We start from the raw sequence: 21,867 nt of genomic DNA, 5'->3' as shown, positions 1-21,867 counted from the left end.
TTTATTTTGATTAACCAAACATTTCTTCATGTTCCAATCTAAATATTCTCCTTTACTCACTGGAGAAAAATTTATGAAATTAATGCCCCTCATTACTGCACTGGAGTGTTAGCCTTGATTTTTTTTTTAGTCAAATGAATATGTAGACATTATCCTGTTGCCCAATCAAACTGCATGGCAGAATTCTGCATGTGGTCACCAAATATATGTGCAAGAAATGTTTCTTAGTGTCCACATGCTGCTGTAATTTCTAATAATAGAAAAAAAAGGTGCCAATTGTATGAATGGAAACACAGTACATGACTTTTAATGTTTTAAAAAAGCTCACTTAATGATGGGATCATGCATTGGTTGCAGTTACCACAGCTGACACGTTGCCCTTGTCAATGGTTACAAATTCATCATAAATCGGAGTGGCAGAGTCTTTCTTTCAAGTTAACTCAAGATGTGCTCGACAATGAAACATACTACTGAATGATAAATTTATATATTTCAATTTGTTTACAAAGCGTAGGTTACAGATAAACTATAAGTATTGCTGAGACCCTGCTCTCGCCAGAGAAACTGGGAGATAAATAGAGGCGTTATTTCAGGCTATTCCTTTGAGTTGTTAAGTTGTCAATTAGCTTAAACTTGCTGCATACGTTCTTTAAGACCCTGGGACAACTTTGCAATGATTTCATGGAACTGGTCCTCACCGGGCAGGGTGTATTGGCGTTAAGGGAGAAAAAGAGAGAAACATATGGAGAGCTAGGCAGAAGCCTGAAGTATGGCCACATGAATATTAGAAACGTGAAGAGGAACATGAGAAATAAACTGACAAGCTTTAGGCAGTATTTTATGAAATAGTCTTTTTAGTAATAAGATTAGACCTTGCTTTATCTGAATACCACATGTTGTAATAATTTGTCTTAATAGTTAACAATCTAATAAACTATAAAGCAAGATCTTGACTTTGCCTGCCTTTCAAGCAGTCTGTCTTGAACGCAATCTCATGGTTGTGGACCTAAAACCAACAAAAGATGGTGGTAGTGACAGGATCAACTGCCTAGAAAATCATGGCAGCAGTGAAGATCAAAAAACAGACCTAATATAATTTGAAGAGAAGAAATCAAGAAGTAACTTTTTCAAACAATTGTTTGCAAGCAAGTTAAGTCATTTCTTCAGAATCAGTCTTAAAGTCAGACCGATTTATTCAAATTCGGTGTTTCAGAACCCTACCAGTTAAATTAGTTAAACGCTCATTATTTTGACAGTTTGAGCACGTAACACCATTTTTATTCAGCACCTATGAAGTTTTATCAATTTTAATCACTAAAGTGAATCAGAAATTACAAAAAGCAAGCAGAGTGTCAAACAGTGTAAACATTTGACATGAAAACATCTCGGACACAAAAAAAACTGGTACAAATGACATCACAGCTGAGCGACATTGCAGCAGCCATCTTTGATATCATCAAAAAAATCAAAGAATCTTATTGAATGACAGTATTTTGAGAATATTTCTACCTGCAGATCTTTTAAATTCATAGAATTCCTACGTGTGGAAACAGGCCCTTCGGACACACGGTCCCTCAAACATCCCACCCAGAACCATCCCCCTATAACCCACCTAATCTACACATCCCTAAACACGATGGGCAATTTAGCATGGCCAATCCACCCAGCCTGCACATCTTTGGACTGTGGGAGGAAACCAGAGCACCCGGAGAAAACCCATGCAGACACGGGGAGAACGTGCAAACTCCACACAGACAGTCGCCTGAGGGTGGAATCGAACCCGGGTTATTGGCACTGTGAGGCAGCAGTGCTAACCACTGAGCACCATGCTGTTCTTCAGTCATCTTGGAAAAGGCATATCTTCATCTATCTCCATGAAGGCATTACATTGATAACGGAAAATCAAATGTTACGTTGAAAACAGCATTTAGAACAGCAAAACTTCTAACAGTTTTCAGGTTTAGTACTATGACAACCATCACCATAATACAGCTTCAACAACAACGTAAATGAACTAAGAGTACAAGGCAACAAAATAATGTCCTACAAAGAGATCAAAATCCTAGTAATGATCATCCAGATCAACAAAATAATCAACAACTTCAAGAGCCTATCAACATTCAGTGAATGCAACATCTGTATTGATCTGTGAGAAAAATTCAAGTTAGCAGATCCATTTGCAAATGTACAGCAAATTGGCAAACGTGGAATTAATAAATTCTTAAGATTTTGAACAGCTTCAGGATTGGACACCAAATCATGTGCTGAACATGTTAGCATATGTCTCTATCATATGGGAAGAACATCTGATCATGTGTTACACAGACAACAGATCAGTGAGAAACAAATTACATGTGACAATCTCCTAACAGCTTTTGATTAATATTTCAATTTGAGAACAAATAGGACATTGGCAGATTATGCTTCAATAGCAGATAGCACCTCCCAGGACAGCCTGTTGATGGCCAAATTAATTATATGTATTTACTATCTAAAACATGCAATGACGGAAACTTACAACAAAAATTCATTTTTGATAGGAATGTTGTAGACCTCTTGGACAAATCAATAACAAATTAATTCATAAGGGTCTAATTCGAGAGTCAGCAGTCCAAATAACAGTGGATAAAAAGTCTAGAAAATTGTTCAAGAAGCATTATACAATAAGTTCCATTCAGTGCAAAACATTTACTACTTAAAGCATAATGGAGCTTTCAACCAGAGGCAGACCTCTCTGTAGAAAAATATATTGTATATGATAATATCAAAGCAAATTCCTAAACAATCAAATGTTACTGTTTCTTGTCACAAGTACAGTTCTAAAACCACATATCAATAAAGACGAACCTTTCCAGTCTTACACCAACAATAGATTCATTGTAGGAAAAAAGGTCATTTCTTGAAAGTGCGCTATTTTCCAAAGAACATACCTAGCTTCAAGCCAAATCATTACCAAGCCAACACACATATATTCATGCCTTCAAACAGAATCTTGAAGAACAAGTCAACACTGAAAAGTAACTTATGGAGAACAACTACCTATTGTTACGACATGGAGATAGATGGTCAAATCAAACCAGCCTCCCTAACTCTGTACTTGCAACACAGTAAAATTAAAACCTTCAAAAACCCTCAAATTTGACCTCAATTGTTCCTAACCAGACTTTTTGAATAACCAGCACCAGACTGACACCAGACACCGGCGTTATAGCTTAAATGTAAGATTTAACAATGTATTAATAATATCGTAGCTTTAACAGAGCAAAATTAAACAATAAGATCATCTAATTAACATCTATGATTTAGACCCAATCTTCTTTGATTCTAGCTCCCCATTCTCACAAAGACAGACAGTAAACAGTCACAGTTAAGAGACAAATCAAGAAAAAAATGTAACTGGCCAGTTCATTTAAGCGCACTTCACGATCTAGAACATCACAAGCATGTGTGATTGCACTTTGCTTGGTTTCCGAAAAACTGATGTATGCAGTTAGTTTCCAGTAGCTTCCAAGGAATATTATTTTAATTGTTATAACTGAAATTCTATTCTCTGAAATTCTAATAAATTGATATTAAGAGGATAACAAGGGAGCAATCAAACGTCCATCCTGTTTGTTCTCTTATTTTTAAAAACAAGCTGCTGCTCACAGTCCAAAGGTGACCTTTAGCTATGAGTTCACATTTCATTGCGTCAAACCAAAGAGAAAAAAAAATGAAGTTAGTTTGAGTTCTAATACTATGGATGAACAATATCACTCTTTTATTAGAGAATTAGCACCATGACCGATCTTGATGCTAGTGGCCGAGAAGAAATATTCTAACTTCCCAATACATTCTTGCAGTTATATCAATGCAAGACCCTTCAGCGAGCACTGCTGATCTAACAGAAGCCAGAGAAAAAAACTCAGCAATTTTATCTCAATTGTTTCAAAACTTTGTCACAGACTTCCCTCACCTATCTACTGATACAGATAAAAGACTTGGGGAAGAGTGGGACATATAAGGAAAAAGTGTATAGTAAAATCTTGTGAAAGTAAATAATCCAGAAAGTTCATATGAATGTTAATAAAATGATTTTTTGGGGTAGAAAGTAGCTTGGGGAGAGGTGTTGTGTAAGGTCTTTAAGACCCTGAAGCAAACTTGGGATTATGTCACAGAGCTGCTCTTCACTTGGCATAAGTAGTAAAGTGTGAGTTAAGGGAGAAGGAGAGAAGAACTTGGAGAGCCAGGTAAAAGCTCAAATCTAGCCTTGTGAATGCTAGAAACATATGCAGAGAGGCATGTTGGGTAGACCGACTAGCATTAGGTGAAAAAGTATACAGAAGAGATTGTCAATAAATTAATAGTAAAATTAGAGCCTGGTATATCTCTGAATATCATGTATTGTAGTATTTCGTCTTAATATTGAATAAACAATGTTATAAAGAACCTCAAGCCTGAAGACAGTTCTTGACTTTGCCTTCACCACAACCAGTCTGTCTTGAACCCAAATGTATGGATATGGGCATAAAACCATGCAAAAGATGGTTTAACAAAATTCTAAACATATTTTTAAAAATTCACCACTGTATGTTGGTTCAGTATCACAAGTAAGTATAGCAACAGCCTCGAAATGCATTGGTTGTAGATGTGCTACTCTGTTCTTCAAAATCACCTTTTGCTCCTTGTTCCCAGTAGATTTATGGGAAATTTGATTTTGTCATTTCATGCAGTTGGCAAGCTTTACAGAGAATCTGTTATTTAGTGCTGGAAGCCCTGCTATTCACAATATATATCAATAATTTGGATGAGGGAACAAAATGTAACATCTCCAAGTTTGCAGATAATACCAAGTTGGGTGGGAGGGTGATGAGGATGCAGAGATCCTTCAGCATGATCTGGACAGGTTGGGCGAGTGGGCAAATCAATGGCAGATGCAGTATAATTTGGATAAATGTGAGGTTATTCACTTTGGAAGAAAAAAAAAAGACAGATTACTACCTGTATGGCTGAAAATTGGGAGAGAGGAATGTGCAGCGAGACCTGGGCATCCTTGTGCACCAGTCGCTGAAGGTAAGCATTCAGGTGCAGCAGGTGGTAAAGAAGGCAAATGGTATGTTGGCCTTCATTGCGAGAGGTTTTGAATACAGGAGCAGGGATGTGTTGTTGCAGTTATACAGGGGCTTGGTGAGGACACACCTAGAATATTGTGTGCAGTTTTGGTCTCCTTTTCTGAGGAAGGATACTCTTGTTCCTGAGGGAGTGCAGCAAAGGTTTATCAGGCTGATCCCGGGGATGGTGGGACTGATGTATGAGGAGAGATCGAATAGGTTAGGATTGTTTTCGCTGGAGTTCAGACAAATGTGGGGGAATCTCATTGAACTTATAAAACTCTAACAGGACTAGACAGGGTAGATGCACAGAGGTTGTTCCGGATAGTGGTTGTGTCCAGAACCAGGGGTCACAGTCTGAGGATTCGGGGTACACCATTTAGGACGGAGATGAGGTGACATTTCTTCACCCAAAGAGTGGTGAGCCTGTGGAATTCATTACCACAGGAAGTAGTTGTTGCCAAAACATTGAATGTATTCAAGAGGCAGCTAGGTATAGCACTTGGGGGCGAATGGGATCAAAGGTTATGGGGAGAAAGCAGGATTAGGCTATTGAGTTGGACAATCAGCCATGATTGTGATGAATCGCGGAGCAGGCTGAAGGGCCGAATGGCCTCTTCCTGCTCCTATCTTCTTTGTTTCTGTTTGATAAGATTAGAGTCAAGAAAGTTAAAAGAAAATCCAAAACAGAATTTGGAAGTAGGTAATGCTATTTTATATTCCCATTTTAATTTTAAAGGAACTTCTACTAATGCTGATCACAATTTCAGATTCTCAGTGGGCAGCCAAATTATTTTAGGAAACTCAAATAATCTAATTTCCAACCATACATGGGAAAAGTGAAATGAGCAAGAAGTCGATGAAACCTTAGTCCCAGGTCCAAGTGCATGCGAATCTGCGTCAGCATCAAAATCATCTGGGAATAATCACACACCACCCTAAACAAATGCAGCTCAGTCCAGCTGCTTGTTACAAATTAGCATTCTTCAATCCTGATGAAAGGACAACAGATTTTGAGATTTAAGTTAACATGAACGAACGACTATTTATTTATCACTACTGTACAAGTTTCTATTGCAGCTATTTAAAAAAAGAATGTGCTGTTGTTATAAATGACATGCCCTGTTGCTGCAGTTCATATTTGAATTCACAACTGCTGGTGTTGCCTCTTCTCAAGTGATTAGTTACCGATGACAACAGCTACAAAGTTTTCTCTCTGATATTGCTGTGCCAAGATTTCTGGACAGCTGGCTGGATCCTTACTTGCCTGCCAAAAAGCAATGAGTTAGCTGAGATAAAGTATAATATTCTTCTTTACAGAGCCCATTGCACGGAAAGAGACTCACCTTTCCTAGATTTTCTTGCTCAAGGATATTTCGATTGTATTGCTCCCTAAATAAAAATTAAATAATTGATGAATTAATAATCATTGTATTGCTTTTGCTCATCATTCATCTGGAATTGCAAACCATTACATAACAATGCTAAAATATAGGCTCAGTACTCAAATAGAATAGCTGAGTATCAGACCTAAATTTCGACAGGACAAATCATTTCCTTTCCTTAAGTTTAGAGAATAATTTTAGTGCTGGTGACTCCTTCAAAGTGTGCAATATAATTTGAATTTTTCATATTTACAGATTTAAAATGCTTCCATATGAAGATGTGAAGCCACATTTTCTTTTAGAGATTGTTTCCTAGAGAATTATCTTTTCAAATAAACAAGCATTTTTACACCGAGAATAGTTCGGTTCTTACAGCCTTATAAGTGGAAAGCAGTGCGTGCTACTCATCTATGCACTTTCACCACAGTGAGAAAATGATGATCACTTATTTTCAAGAACTTTTCTTTCTCCTGCTTTTTGTAGCTCTTCCCTTCTGGTGCACACAACTTATACCCAAATGTCACCTAGTCTTTTAGTAACGCACACTCACATGGCTATTAATTAAAAAAAAAAGTTGTTCACCAACACAGAGACCATCTTTATCCACATTGCACTATTCTTTCACAATGTATTTAATAAAAAGTGATAACATGGAGAATTACTAAGAAAACTGATGTTTTATCACCCTATGGTACAATGTGATAACCTTACGGTAGTAGATTGCCATAAGGAAAATATTTCTAGTGCAAATTAAAACTATTCACATCTATGTAGAACAAGGATAAGATGAGTTTATCTATTTTTCAAGACAGTTGCACAAAACCACAGAGATCTTGCCATAAATTACAATATGCATGTAATACCAATACTTAAATGAACCATCCTTCATTCAAGTTCCAAGTGGATTAGTGCAGCATTTGATAGCTAGCAATTTAAATTTAACAACTCACAGAATCAACATCACAGCATCTATTAATTAATGATTCTCCATGACATTGTTAATGGTGAGTTAATGCAGAAGCTAAGTTGAAGAGCGAGATATATATTTCATTGAGAAATGTTATGGACCAGATCAAACACCTGAAAAATATATTAGAAGAGGATAGTCTGGATCCTAACGTGTTCTTACTTTAAAGGGAAGTGCCAGGCATTGCATTCTGGATGTAATTCGATTGGTCAATCTATGTCTTGAAGCAAAACACACTTTGTTCATACACTACTGTTAAAATATAGCAATAGAAAGAAATTGGAATAACTTAACTTTACTGGAAAACTTAACAGAAAAATAGATTATTTTACTACTAAACAGTAACTGTTCCAATACTGTAATACTCCATAAAGACACCATTGGCAAAGGCAAATTCAGTAAATAGATTGACTCACATGCAATTCTAGCAGCCCAGGAGGAAAAAAATTAAGAGAAAACTCTGAGAAAGAGAGTAGCAGGGAGAGATAGACTGCACCTTTCAAACCTACCTTCAAGATCCCAGCAACTGCCACTGAAAAAACTAAAATGAAAAATCCTGGTTCTGTGGAAGCTTGGCCCCACCCATTCAAGCTGCTTCTATTGTTCCAAAATTTAAAATAAAAACACCTCAAGGCCTCACAAGCTGTTTACTTTATTGGCTTTGGAGCAGACTGCCCAATACCCGGTGGAAGTGATAGCCTAGTGGTATTATCACTAGACTATTAATCCAGAAACTTAACTAATGTTCTGGGAGCCCAGGTTCAAATTCCGCCACGGCCAAATAAAAATCTGGAATTAAGAATCTATTGATGACCATGAAATCATTGTCAATTGTTGGAAAAGTCCATCTGATTCACTAATGTCCTTCAGAGAAGGAAATCTGCCATCCTCATCTAGTCTGGCCTACATGTGACTCCAGACTCACAACAATGTGGTTGACTCTCAACTGCCTTCTGAAATGACCTAGCAAGCCATTCAGCCATACCAATCGCTACAAAGTCTCAAAGAAATGAAACTGGACCATCTGGCACCAAAAACACAACAGCAGAGACAGCCCTGTAGACCTTGCAAAGACCCCTTTACCAACATCTGGGGGCTGGTGCTAAAATTGGGAGAGCTGTCTCACAGACTAGTCAAGCAACAGCCTGACATAGTCATACTCATAGAATCATACCTTACAGACAATGTCCCAGACACCACTACCATCATCCCCAGATATGTCCAACAGAACAGACCCAGGAGAGGTGGAGGCACAGTGATTTACAGTCGGGAGTGAGTTGCCCTGGGAGTTCTCAACATTGTGTCTGGACCCCATGAAATCTTGTGGCTTCAGGTTAAACATGGGCAAGGAAACCTCCTGCTGATTACCATGTACCATCCTCCCTCAGCTGATGAATCAGTACGCTTCCATATTGGACAACACTTAGAGAAAGTACTGAGGATGACAAGGGCACAAAATGTACTCTGGGTGAGGTATTTCAATGTCCACTACCAAGAGGGGCTTGGCAGCAGCACTACTGATAGAGCTGGTCAAGTCCTGAAGGTCAAAGATACTAGATTGGGTCTGCAGCAGATGGTGAGGGAACTAACAAGGGGTAAAAAACATACCGGACTTCATCCTTACAAATTTGCCAGCGGTATTGGTAAGAGCGACCACCGCACAGTCCTTGTGGAGTCGAAGTTCCGCCTTCACATTGAGAATAAACTCCATTGTGTTAAAGTACTATCAGCATGCTAAATGGGGCAGATTTCGAACAGATCCAGCAACTCAAGACTAGGAATCCATGAGGTGCAGTGGGCCATCAACAGCAACAGAACTGTACTCCAGCACAATCTGTAACTTCATAGCCTGGCATATCCTCTGCTCAACCATTACCATCAAGCCAGGTGATCAACCCTGGTTCAATGGAGAGTGCAGGAGGGCATGTCAGGAGCAGCATCAAGCATATCTAAAGATAAGGCGTCAATCTGGTGAAGCCACCAAACAGGACTACTCGCATGCCATACACCATGAGCAGCAAGTGAAAGACAGAGCTAAGCGTTCCCACAACCAACGGATCAAATCTAAGGTCTGCAGTCCTGCTACATCCAGTCATGAATGGTGGTGGATGATTAAACAACTCACTGGAGGAGGCAGTTCCACAAATATGTCCATCCTCAATGGTGGAAGTGTCCAGCACATCAGTGCAAAAGATAATGCTGAAGCTTTCGCAGCAATCTTCAGCTAGAAGTGTTGAGAATGAATGATCTATCTCAGCATCCTCCAGTGGTCCTCAGCAGTCCTCAGCATTACAGATACCAGTCATCAGCCAATTCGATTCACTCCTCATGATATCAAGAAATGGTTGGAGACAACGGATACTGCGTTAATGGTTGGAGACAATGGGCATTAATAACATTCTGGCAACAGTACTGAAGACTTGTGCTCCAGAACGTGCCACACGCCTAGCCAAGCTGTTCCAGTACAGTTACAACACTGACATCTACCCGACAACATGGAAAATTGCCGAGGTATGTCCTGTACATAAAAAACAGGACAAATCCAACCCGGCCAATTACCACCCCAACAATCTATTCTTGATCATCAGCAGAGTAATAGAAGGTGTCATCAACAGTGCTATCAAGCAGCATAGGAAGATGACACGTAGAAAGATGGTCGTGATTGTTGGAGTTCAGTCATCTCAACTCCAGGACATTTCTGCAGAAGTTCCTTAGGGTAGTGTCTTAGGCCCAACTATCTTCAACTCCTTCATCAATGGCCTTCCCTCCATTATAAGGTCAGAATTGGGGATGTTCACCAATGATTGCACAATGTTCAGCACAATTCACGACTTCTCAGATATTAAAGCAGTCCACGTTCAAATACAACAAGATCTGGATAATATCCAGGCTTGGGCTGACGAGTACAAGTAATATTCGCGCCACACAAATGCTAGGCTATGACAATCTAATCACTTGACATTCAATGGTGTTACCATCACTGAATCTCCCACTATCAACATCCTGGGGGTTATCATTGATCAAAAACTCAACTGGACTCACCACATAATTACAGTGGCAAGAAGAACAGCTCAGAGGACGGGAATACTGCAACAAGTAACTAACTTCCTGACTTTCCAAACCCTTCCCACCGTCTACAAGGCACAAGGGCAGCTGGGAAGGTAAGGTTTCGGTAGAAAAAACTTGTCTGATCAGTCAGCATCCTCCAATTCACTGGTGGAAATCGTGAGAGCACCAGCCAGGGGGCAGCCAGGAAGGTAAGGTTTCAATACCAAAAACTTGCCTCGTGAATAGGCGGAGCAAAGGCTGAGCTGGAACAAACGCAGACACAGGGACTGCTGGGTAAGTGAACTATTATATTCGGGCAGTGGCTAAACCCGAAACATTACACATGTAGTGTCTCCCACCCATCTTCCTCCTCTAACCAAAACAAAGACTCTGTGTGGAGGGTTGGTAAGGTGAGCTTTTTTTTTTCCTTTATCTCTTGGCAGTCTAGAGCAGAGGGGATGGAAGCTAGGGCAGTTGCATGGTCCTCTTGTAGGATGTGGGAGGTAAGGGTCACCACTAGTGTCCCTGCTGACTTCACCTGCAAGAAGTGCATCCAAATTCCAGCTCCCCACAAGCAACATTAGGGAACTGGAGCTGGAGCCGGATGAACTCCGGATCATTCGGGAGGCTGAGGGGGTGATAGAGAGGAGTTGTAGGGAGGTAGTCACACCCAAGTTACAGGATAAAAAGGTAGCTGGGGTGACCATCAGGAGAAAGAAAGGGAATAGGCAGACAGCGCAGGGATCCCCTGTGGCTGTTCCCCTCAATAATAAGTATACTGCTTTGGATACAGTTGTGGGGACGACCTACCGGGGAAAGCCAAAGCGGCCAGGTCTCTGGCACTGAGCCTGGCCCTGTGGCTCAGAAGGGAAGTGGTGAGAATAGAAGAGCAATAGTGATAGTGATTCAATGATTAGGGGAAACAGACAGGAGATTCTGTGATCACGAACGAGACTCCCGGATGGTATGTTGCCTCCTGGACGCCAGGGTCAGGGATGTCTTGGATCCAGTCTACAGGATTCTTAAGGGGGAGGGTGAGCAGCCAGAAGTCGTGGTACACATCGGTACCAATGACATAACTAGGAAAAGAGATGAGGACCTGAAAAGTGAATATAGGGAGTTAGATTGGAAAATAAAAGGCAGGATGAGCACAGCAGTAATCTCAGGATTACTACCGGTGCCATGGGCTAGTGAGGCTAGGAACAGAGAGCCACTGTAGCTGAATAGCTCTGTAGCCATGTGGTGTAGAAGGGAGGGCTTCAGATAATGTGGATCATTGGGATACCTTCTGGGGAAGGTGGGACATGTACAAGAAGGACAGGTTGCACCTGAACTGAAGGGGCACCAATATCCTGGGCGGGAAGTTTGCTAGATATCTTCGGGAGGGTTTAAACTAGTTTAGCAGGGGGATGGGAACTCGAGCTACAGATCAGATGGGTTAGTTGGAGTACAGGCAGATACAGAATGCAGAAAGTCTGTGAGCAAGGATAGACAGTTGATAGGGCAAAGTGGCAGTCAGTGTGACAGGCTGAAGTGTGTCTCTTTTAATGCAAGAAGTGTCAGGAATAAGGATGAGCATGGATCAGTACTTGGAGCTAAGATGTTGTGGCCATTATGAAGACTTGGATATCACAGGGGCAGGAATGGATGTTGTTGGATGTTTCAAAAGAAATAGGGAGGGAGGTAAAAGAGTGGCATTGCTAATCAAGGATGGTATCACAGCTGCAGAAAGGGAGGTTGTCGAGGAGGGTTTCTCCACTGAGTCAGTATGGGTGGAAGTCAGAAACAGGAAAGGAGCAGTCACTTTATTGGGAGTTTTCTATAGACCACCCAATAGCAACAGAGACACTGGGGAACAGATTGGGAGGCAGAATTTGGAAATGTGTAGAAATAACAGGGTTATTGTCATGGGCGACTTCAACTTCCCTAATATCGACTGGAACCTCCTAAGTGCAAATGGTTTGGATAGAGCAGATTTTGTCAGGTGTATCCAGGAATGATTTCTGACTCAATGTGTAGATAGGCCGACTAGAGGGAAGGCCATATTGGATTTGATGCTTGGCAACAAACCAGGTCAGGCGTTAGATCTCTCGGTGGGAGAGCATTTCGGTGATAGTGATCATAATTCCCTGACCTTTAGTATTATCATGGCGAGAGATATGAGTAGACGGTATGGGAAAATATTTGATTGGGGGAGGGGGAATTACAATGCTATTCGGCAGGAACTGCAGAGCATAAATTGGGAACTAATGTTCTCGGGGAAACGCACGGCAGAAATGTGGAGTTTGTTTCGGGAGCACTTGCTACAAGTACTGGATATGTTTGTCCCACTGAGGCAGGGAAAGAATGGTAAGGTGAAGGAACCTTGGATGCCAAGATATGTGGAACATCGAGTCAAGAGGAAGAAGGAAGCTTACTTAAGATTGAGGAAGCAAGGATCAGACAGGGCTCTAGAGGGTTACAAGGTAGCCAGGAAGGAACTGAAGAATGGACTTAGGAGAGCTAGAAGGGGGCATGAGAAAGCTGTGGCAGGTAGGATTAAGGAAAACCCCAAGGCGTTCTATACTTATGTGAGGAACAAGAGGATGGCCAGAATGAGGGTAGAGCCGATCAGGAATAGTGGAGGGAACTTGTGCCTGGAGTCAGAGGAAGTAGGGGAGGTCCTTAGTGAATACTTTGCTTCAGTATTCACCAGTGAGAGGGACCTTGTAGTTTGTGAGGACAGTGTGAAACAGGCTGATATGGTCAAGCAGGTCGATGTTAGGAAGGAGGATGTGCTAGAAATTTTGAAAAACAGAAGGATAGATAAATCCCCTGGGCCGGACGGGATATACCCAAAGTTGATATGGGGAGCGAGGGAAGAGATTGCTGTGCCTTTGGCGATGATCTTTGCGTCCTCACTGTCCACTGTAGTACCAGATGACTGGGGGGTGGCAAATGTTATTCCCTTGTTCAAGAAAGGGAATAGGGATAATCCTGGGAATTACAGACCAGTCAGTCTTACTTCTGTGGTGGACAAATTATTGGAGAGGATTCTGAGAGATAGCATTTATGATTATTTGGAAAAGCATAGTTTGCTTAGAAATAGTCAGCATGGCTTTGAGAGGGGCAGGTCATGCTTCACAAGCTGTACTGAATTCTTTGAGGATGTGACAAAAAACATTGATGAAGGCAGAGCAGTGGATGTGGTGTATATGGATTTTAGCAAGGCATTTGATAAGGTTCCAATGGTAGGCTCATTCAGATTCAGAAAGTAAGGAGGCATGGGATTCAGGGAAACTTGGCTGTCTGATACAGAATTGGCAGTCCAATACAAGACAGAGGGTGGTAGTTGACGCAAAGTATTCAGCCTGGAGCTTAGTGACCAGCGGTGTTCTGCAGGGATCTGTTCTGGGACATCTGCTCTTTGTGATCTTTATACATGACTTCGATGAGGATTTGGAAGGGTGGGTTAGTAAGTTTGTTGACAACACAAAGGTTGGTGGAGTTGTGGATAGTGTGGAGGGCTGTTGTAGGTTGCAACGGGACATTGACAGGATGCAGAGCTGGGCAAAGAAGTGGCAGATGGAATTCAACCCGGAAAAGTGTGAAGTAATCCATTTTGGAAGGTCGAATTTGAATGCAGAATACAAAGTTAATGGCAGATTCTTGGCAGTGTGGAGGAACAGAGGGATCTTGGGGTCCACGTCCATAGATCCCTCAAAGTTGCCACCCAAGTTGATAGGGTTGTAAAGAAGGCGTACGGTTGTTGGCTTTTATTGGCAGGGGGATTGAGTTTAAGAGCCGCGAGGTTATGCTGCAGCTCTATAAAACTCTGGTTAGACCACACTTGGAATATTGTGTTCAGTTCTGGTCGCCTCATTATAGGAAGGATGTGGAAGCTTTAGAGAGGGTGCAGAAGAGGTTTACCAGGATGCTGCCTGGAATGGAGGGCAGGTCTTAAGAGGAAAAGTTGAGGCAGCTAGGGCTTTTCTCATCGGAGCAAAGAAGGATGAGAGGTGACTTGATAGAGGTGTACAAGAAGATGACAGGCATAGATAGAGTGGATAGACAGAGACTTTCTCCCAGACAGAAATGACTAACACGAGGGGACGTAATTTTAAGGTGATTGGAGGAAGGTATAGAGGAGGTGTCAGATGTAGCTTCTTTACACAGAGAGCGGTGGGTGCATGGAATGCACTGCCAGCAGTGGTAGTAGAGTCAGATATATTAGGACATTTAAGTGACTCTTGGATAGGCACATGGCTGATAGTAAAATGAAGGGTATATAGGTTAGTTTTTGATCTTAGAGTAGGATAATAGGTCGGCACAACATCGTGGGCCGAAGGGCCTGTACTGTGCTGTGCTGTCTATGTTCTATGTTCAAGTCAGGAGTGTGATGGAATACTCTTCACTTGCTTGGATGAGTACAGCTCCGATAACACTCAAGAAGCTTGACACCATCCAGGACAAAGCAGCCCGCTTGATTGGCACGACATCCACAAGCATCCACTTCCTCTACCACTGATGCGCAGTAGCAGCAGTGTGTACATTCTACAAGATGCACTGCAGAGATTCACCTTAGATCCTCAAACAAGACCTTCCAAACCCACGACCACTTACATTTAGAAGGACAAGGGCAGCAGATAAGTGGGAACACCACCACCTTCATAATCCCCTCCAAGCCACTCACCATCCTGAATTAGAAATATATCACCGTTCAAGTGGTTCAAGAAGGTGGCTCACCACCACCTTCTCAAGGGCAACTCGGAATGGGCAATAAAGGCTGGCCAGCCAGCGACACCAACATCCCACGAATGAATAAAAGAAAAATCTCTGTCACAACCTTTCGCCATTTAAAAAAAAAGACAAAATACACCTCTTAAAGCCATAGTATTGTCACAGAAAGGTGCCAGGAAATTTTGGCAAATGTGATAGACAATAAGGACTTCAAAAATAATGGAAAGATAAGGTGTTCAAACAAGTAAACAGAGGCACAAGAGCAAAAATACATGCTGAAGCACATCTACGAATAAACCATGATGTTACTGTCGTCAATGATGGACTGGGTGTGAAATGCAATGGATGTGTACTACGTGGGGCAGTTTCCTAGAGGAACAAGGCATCAATAGGGTGCCAAGGTTTGATAAATGCGTTAAAAATAAATTGGCCCATGGCTCAACTGTCATAACATGAATATCTTTAAAATGACAAGCTCAATGATGTAAAAATGTGTATAAAAACATGTTTGAATCTATACATTTACCTTAAGGCTTTTCTTCTTTCTTGTGGATCTGCAGAAACGTATAGTTTCATTTCATCAGCAGCTCGCTGTATCTGCTTTTCAGCAATCTGTTCCAACAGAAGACAATTTATCCACCTGCAATCTTTTTCTCTCAAAACTTTCTGTGACCAATGTTTATTCATTGTAACTTACCCATATGGGCAATTACCTTTATCAAGCAATTGATGTAATGGTATCGAGTTTCCTCCTGCCCACATTCTTCTCTGAGCCCTTGGACTTCCTGCCAATGTTTTAAATTTAAGAATTACATTACAGGGTAGTAATGTATACATGGAAAATGTATACTATAGTGAGAAAATATAAAATTAGTTACTTTAATGAATTAACAGCATTACTTAGATAAACATTATTTGACTGAGTTATAATGCTAGAAATCAACTTTAGCTTTTTAGTCTTATCTTTAAAAGGTAAAAGTTATTGGGAGGATTTTTCTGTTCAGAGATAACCCACTTGGTCAGACATGAAATATTTTGGATTTTGTGGAAAGTTTATAATTACTGAATAGGCAGTAATCTCCATTTGGTAGCAATTCTTTTTGTGCTAAACCCAGGCTGTCTTAAGGGAGCTGGTTCTCACAAATGAATTAAGCCACTCCCGGGTGTGTTGGGCTATCTCTAGAAGATGTGCTGTCCAAATGTCCAAGGAGTGAAAAGTGAGAGTAGAAACAGTGTCTGGCACTGAGGGAAAGAGTTGGACATAAAATATCCAGTATAAATGTGTTCTAACAATAGGGGTAAGTGTGATTGGATTGCTGCCCACTGCTATGGAATCTCATTCTCTGCTTCTCCTCTTCCATCATTATAAATCAAAGAGATATGCACATTGGAAAGAGCATTCCAGCTCATTTGACCTTCTGAATGTGCAAGGTTTGAAATATCGACGTCATTTTGGTTAAGGACAAGGCAGGTTTAAAAAAATGTTTTGTCAAACTACGAGAAAACTCCTTATCAAGCTCCAGAATCTCAGTAATACACAGATTATGCAGCTTCTGGATGCTTAGGAAGTCAAACTACTCTCAGCATGTTAAGTCACATAATTCTAGCTAAGTTGTGTAATCAGTCTTTTTCAGATATGTGAGTAAGATATGTAGCAGAATGTATTGACCCTCTCACAAATAAATCAAGAAATTCATCAGCTGCAGTGTTTCATCATAAAAGCTCTATAAACTACTTCAATATGAATTTCCTTCACTAAGTCAATGGTATACTGGGAGATATTAAATGGTTTAATCAGAAGCCTTGCTTTTGACTTCAAGGGTTTCTCCAATTGCAGCACCACTCCCAGTCGACATCAGTAATCTTAAAACAGCTTTGCACTTCTACAATCTCAGAAATACCCTCTATAAATTAATCAGCAACTAACTCAAGAATGGTTGATGATCCCATTAAATGGCTGGAAGGTGCTCCCTACTGCTGATCCCCAGTTCAACTGCACATATTTAATAGCAATAGTTTGCTGGAGCACAAGATCAAAAATGGTGGTGATGGTATCAATCAGCATTATACACTGAATGACATTATAATTTCCCTACTCTGTGTATTTATGGCATATGATTCCAGCCTCACTAAACAGTGCCCAGACTCGGTTGTGCCAAGAGTGCACGTGTGCACAGCATGAATGCCACAGTGTTAAAATAATGGGCATCAAGGAGCCAACTTTTGTGGTAACTGCTTCAATGACAATTTAGCTTACAAGTATAGCAAGGATACGCATCAATGTTGTCTTGTTTTCAAATTGTATTAAATATCCAGAAATTAATAGTATTTTATGATAATAATTCATGATTGGGAGCGTAACAGAACAACCTTTCACATGCAAGCAGCTTCATTATAAGTTGGAATTCTTTCAAAAAAATTGGAAGAGGAATTATTTTGTTACTACATCTTCAAACAGCAAATCATACCAAACAGAAACTCCCTGGCTTAATTCCCAGTTTGTACTGACTTAGCTAGGGCAAACCTAGCCATGGTCTTTTAGGTCCCATCTCTACAGATCCATCTGTTTGACAAAGCAGGCTGACATTTATCAACTTCCAAATATAGTCCAAATTCCTTCCAAATCTGTAACTCTGAATTTAACCTCTTTCATCAACCTATCTTCCATTCTATTAGTATCCGGAAACACCTCTTAATCATGGGGAGTTTGACTTTTATCCATTGTTTGAGAAGACTTTCTATTACTCATGCTACGTGGTCACCTCAGCCAGCTCTCGCATTCGAGGTCTGTCTAGACTACACCTGTCAGGATGTCTGCCAGAAGATGTGTGTACTGTAAGTGACCTTGTCTTCATAAATATATCCCTGAATTGGTACTGGAATTGTGTTCTTGCAACTGGTGTGCCACATTGCACATGTGCAAAAATTAACCAAAGCTCTTTGGCAAGACACTGGAAGGAAATTACCTGTGATCCTTTCAATCAGCTAAAGTCCTTCCCTTCAGGAGAGGAGGGCAGGAAGAAAATCCTCAAATTTAGTTATTTCTGCTTTTAAATAGCAAGATTAGAATGTGTTTTCTGTTCAAAATACTTTTGTATTGATTTCATGCAATTTAGGCAGTTATTTTGGTAGTCAAAAAAAAGTTTCCCAAGTTTAATTAAATGGTGCAACACACTGCCAGCAGTAACTAGTGAATATGTAAAATGTGCATGACTTTTCCCTACCTGTTCGAGCTTAGATCGATTGCTTTCCAAACCCGCTGCACAACTGTCATAGAGTGATTTCTTTTCTTCATACTCTTGAGTTAATTCCTAATGTAAAATGGCAAAATATCATGCAAATGAAACTATGGAGCTAGCAGCATGTAACACTGAAACAATCTGCATCCTTGTCAATCATAGATTAAGACCTTGTATTGTCAAATATAGTTAACAGAGAACAGGCCCTTCTAGCCACCATGTCTGACCATGATGCCAATGATGAAATGTCAGATTGGAATTTAATCCAGACCTGCATTTTGGAGGGTCAAATGCAAGAAGAAAGTAAACAGTGAATTGAGGTACCTTTAGAAGCATTAATATACAAAGGGATCTTGTGGTTCAAGTCCACAGCTCTAATCCCATCTGCCTGCGTATGGTCCACATCCCTCTATTCCCTGCCTGTTCATTGGACTGTCTAAATGCCTCTGAGAAGTTTCTATTGTATCTACTCCTAATATCTCACCTGGCAATGCGTTCCAGGTACCGACCACCCTCTGTATAGAAAACTTGCCTCGCACATCTCCTTTAAACTCACCCTCACCTCACTCCCCACTCCCCACTCCCCTCACCACCTTAAAATGATGCCCTTTAGTATTTGATATTTCCACCCTGGGAAAAAGGCTCTGAATATCCATGCCTTTCCTGAAAGCTAAATACGGTCCAAGGCAATATCCGGATAAACCTCCTATGCACTCTCTCCAAAGCCTCTACATCCATCCTATGGTGTGGCAACCAGAACAGCACAGAATAATCCAAATTAGGGCTAACACGAAGTTTTATACAGCTGCAACATGACATGTCAACTTCTATACCCAATATCCCGACTGATAAGCATGCCATACACCTTCTTTACTACTTGTGTTGCCACTTTCAGGGAGCTGTGGAGTTGAACCGCAAGATCCTTTTGTATATTAATGCTTCTAAAGGTACCTCAATTCACTGTTTACTTTCTTCTTGCATTTGAGCCTCCAAAATGCAGGTCTGGATTAAATTCCAATCTGACATTTCATCATCCAACTTTCCAACTAGCTTTATACATTTGCATTTGGAGTGAAATTTCAATACCTGTACTTTCTATTCAGAGTTTAACAGCTAACTTGACACTTCAGCGTCAGTAACGAAAGATGTGTGTTTGTTGAACATCAATTCTTACCCAAATACACTTCCCTTTACAATAGTAGCAAGTTTTTTTGGCTAATATGCATACTGAAACTTATGTGTCAAATTAAACATTGGAATTTGGTAAACCAGTTTAATAAAAGAACAAAAGAACAAAACAGAAATACAGCACAGGAGCAGGCCCTTTGGCCTTCAAGCCTGGCCGAACTTCATGCCCTAACCAAACTAAAAAAAAACAAACCTTCTTCCCTTATTCGGTCTGTATCCCTCTTTTCCTTCCTATTCACGTAATCATTCACATGTCTCTTAAATGTCACCAACGTGCCTACTTCCACCACCTCATCTGGCAGTGCGTTCCAGGCTCCTACTACTCTGAAAAATTTCCCTCGCACATCTCACTTAAACTTTCCCTCTCTCACCGTGAACCTGTGCCCCCAGTAATTGAAATTTCAACCCTGGGTAAAAGCCTCTGACTATCCACCCTATATCTATACCTCTCATAATTTTGTAGACCTCAGGTCTCTTCTCAGCCGCCATCTTTCCAGTGAAAACAATCCTAGTCTTTTTAACCATTCCTCATAGCCAATGCCCTCAAGACTGGGCAACATCCTGGTGGACCTTCTCTGCACTCTCTCCAAAGTTTCCACGTCCTTCTGGTAGTGTGGCGACCAAAACAACCCATACTACTCCAAATATGGCCTAACGAGTGTTTTATATAGCTGCAAGATGGTTTACCAACTCTTGTACTCCTTGCCCTGGCCAATGCTTTCTTAAGCACCTTGGACACCTGTATTGCCACTTTTAGGGAACAGTGGACCTGCATGCGCAGATCCACTTGTATGTTAATGTTCCTAAGGGTTCTGCCATTTACAAAATGATTTACACCTAAATTTAATCCTCCAAACTACATCACCTCTCATTTGTCTGGATTAAACTCCAACTGCCATTTCTGTGCCCAAGTTGCCAATCTATCTATATCCTGTTGTATCCTTTCACAATTGGCACTATCAGCAACTCCACCAATCTTCATGTCATATGCAAATTTACTAATCAGACCACCCACATTTTCTTCCAGAGCATTTATATATATATATATATACACTACAAACAACAGAGGATCTAAGACTGATCCCTATGGAACACCATTAATTACTGGTCTCCATTCTGAAAAACACCCTTCCAATGCTACCCTCTGTCTTCTATGACTAAACTAGTTTTGTATCCATCTAACCAGCCCACCCCGAATCCCATGTGATTTTAGTTTTTGTAGCAACCTGCCATGTGGGATTTTATCAAATGCCTTACTAAAGTCCATATAAACTATATCCACAGCTCTTCCCTCATCAATTATCTTGGTCACCTCTTCAAAAAATTTAGTCAGGTTGGTGAGACATGACCTTTCCCTTACAGAACCATGCTGCCTGTCAGTAACTAGTCCATTTTCATCCAAATGTGCATATATCTTGGTCCCTGAGTGTCTTCTCCAAGAGCTTCTCCAACACAGATGTCAGGCTCACTAGCCTACAATTTCCTCGATTATCCCTGCTTCCTTTCTTAAACAAGGGAATAACATTGGCTAATCTCCAGTCCTCTGCAACCTCGCTTGTGGTCAAAGGGGATGTGAAGATATCTGCTAATGCCCCAGCTATTTCTTCCCTTTCCTCTTGCATTAACTTGGAATAGATCCCATCTGGCCCTGGGGACCTGTCTACCTTAGTGCAATTTAGGCTACCCAAAACGTCTTCCTTCAATATATTGACATCATCTAGAGTATTCACACACTCATCCCTGACCTCAGCATCAGTCATGTCCTTCTCCTTGGTGAATACCGATACCAAATCCTCATTAAGGATCTCTCCCACTTCCTGTGGCTGCACGCATAACTTCCCTCTTTTGTCCTTGAGTGGACCTACTCTTTCCCTTGCTATCCTCTTTCTTTTACTACATGCATAAAAAACCTTGGGATTTTCCTTGACCCTGTTTGCTAAAGATATTTCATAGTCACTTTTAGCCTTCCTAATTCCACGTTTAAAGTTCCTTCCTAATTTCTCTATACTCCTCAAGGGCTTCGTCAGTTTGTAGCTGCCTAGACCTATTGTATGCTTCCTTTTTCCTTTTGACTAAGCTTATAATTTCCCTCGTCATCCATGGTTCCAGAATCCTGTCATTTCTATCCTTCAGTTTTGCAGGGACATGCATGTTCTGCACTTTAATCAAGTGGTCTTTAAAAGCCTCCCACATGCCAGACGTAGACTTGCCCTCAAATAACTGCTTCCAAT

The 21,867-nt window shown here is 40.9% G+C and overlaps 1 protein-coding gene across 2 annotated transcripts in view; it reads right to left on the bottom strand.

Moving 5' to 3' along the window:
• The window catches only part of ift81 (intraflagellar transport 81 homolog), a 113,902-nt gene that overhangs the window by 13,076 nt on the left and 78,959 nt on the right, over nucleotides 1-21,867 (bottom strand). Inside the window, exons 15-18 of one of the 2 annotated variants that reach the window (XM_048611627.1) lie at nucleotides 18,434-18,520; nucleotides 15,923-15,994; nucleotides 15,736-15,821; nucleotides 6,437-6,482 (exon numbers count right to left, since the gene is read on the bottom strand). In XM_048611627.1, the coding sequence (XP_048467584.1) occupies nucleotides 6,437-6,482; nucleotides 15,736-15,821; nucleotides 15,923-15,994; nucleotides 18,434-18,520 (291 nt within the window). The remainder of the gene's footprint in view (nucleotides 1-6,436; nucleotides 6,483-15,735; nucleotides 15,822-15,922; nucleotides 15,995-18,433; nucleotides 18,521-21,867) is intronic. The other variant, XM_048611628.1, reaches the window with a different exon arrangement.

Source organism: Rhincodon typus, chromosome 24 (genome assembly GCF_021869965.1).
Source record: "Rhincodon typus isolate 14 chromosome 24, sRhiTyp1.1, whole genome shotgun sequence".
NCBI lineage: Eukaryota > Metazoa > Chordata > Chondrichthyes > Orectolobiformes > Rhincodontidae > Rhincodon > Rhincodon typus.
Note: the sequence above shows the minus strand (reverse complement) of the source record. Positions and strands in the feature narration are given on the sequence as shown.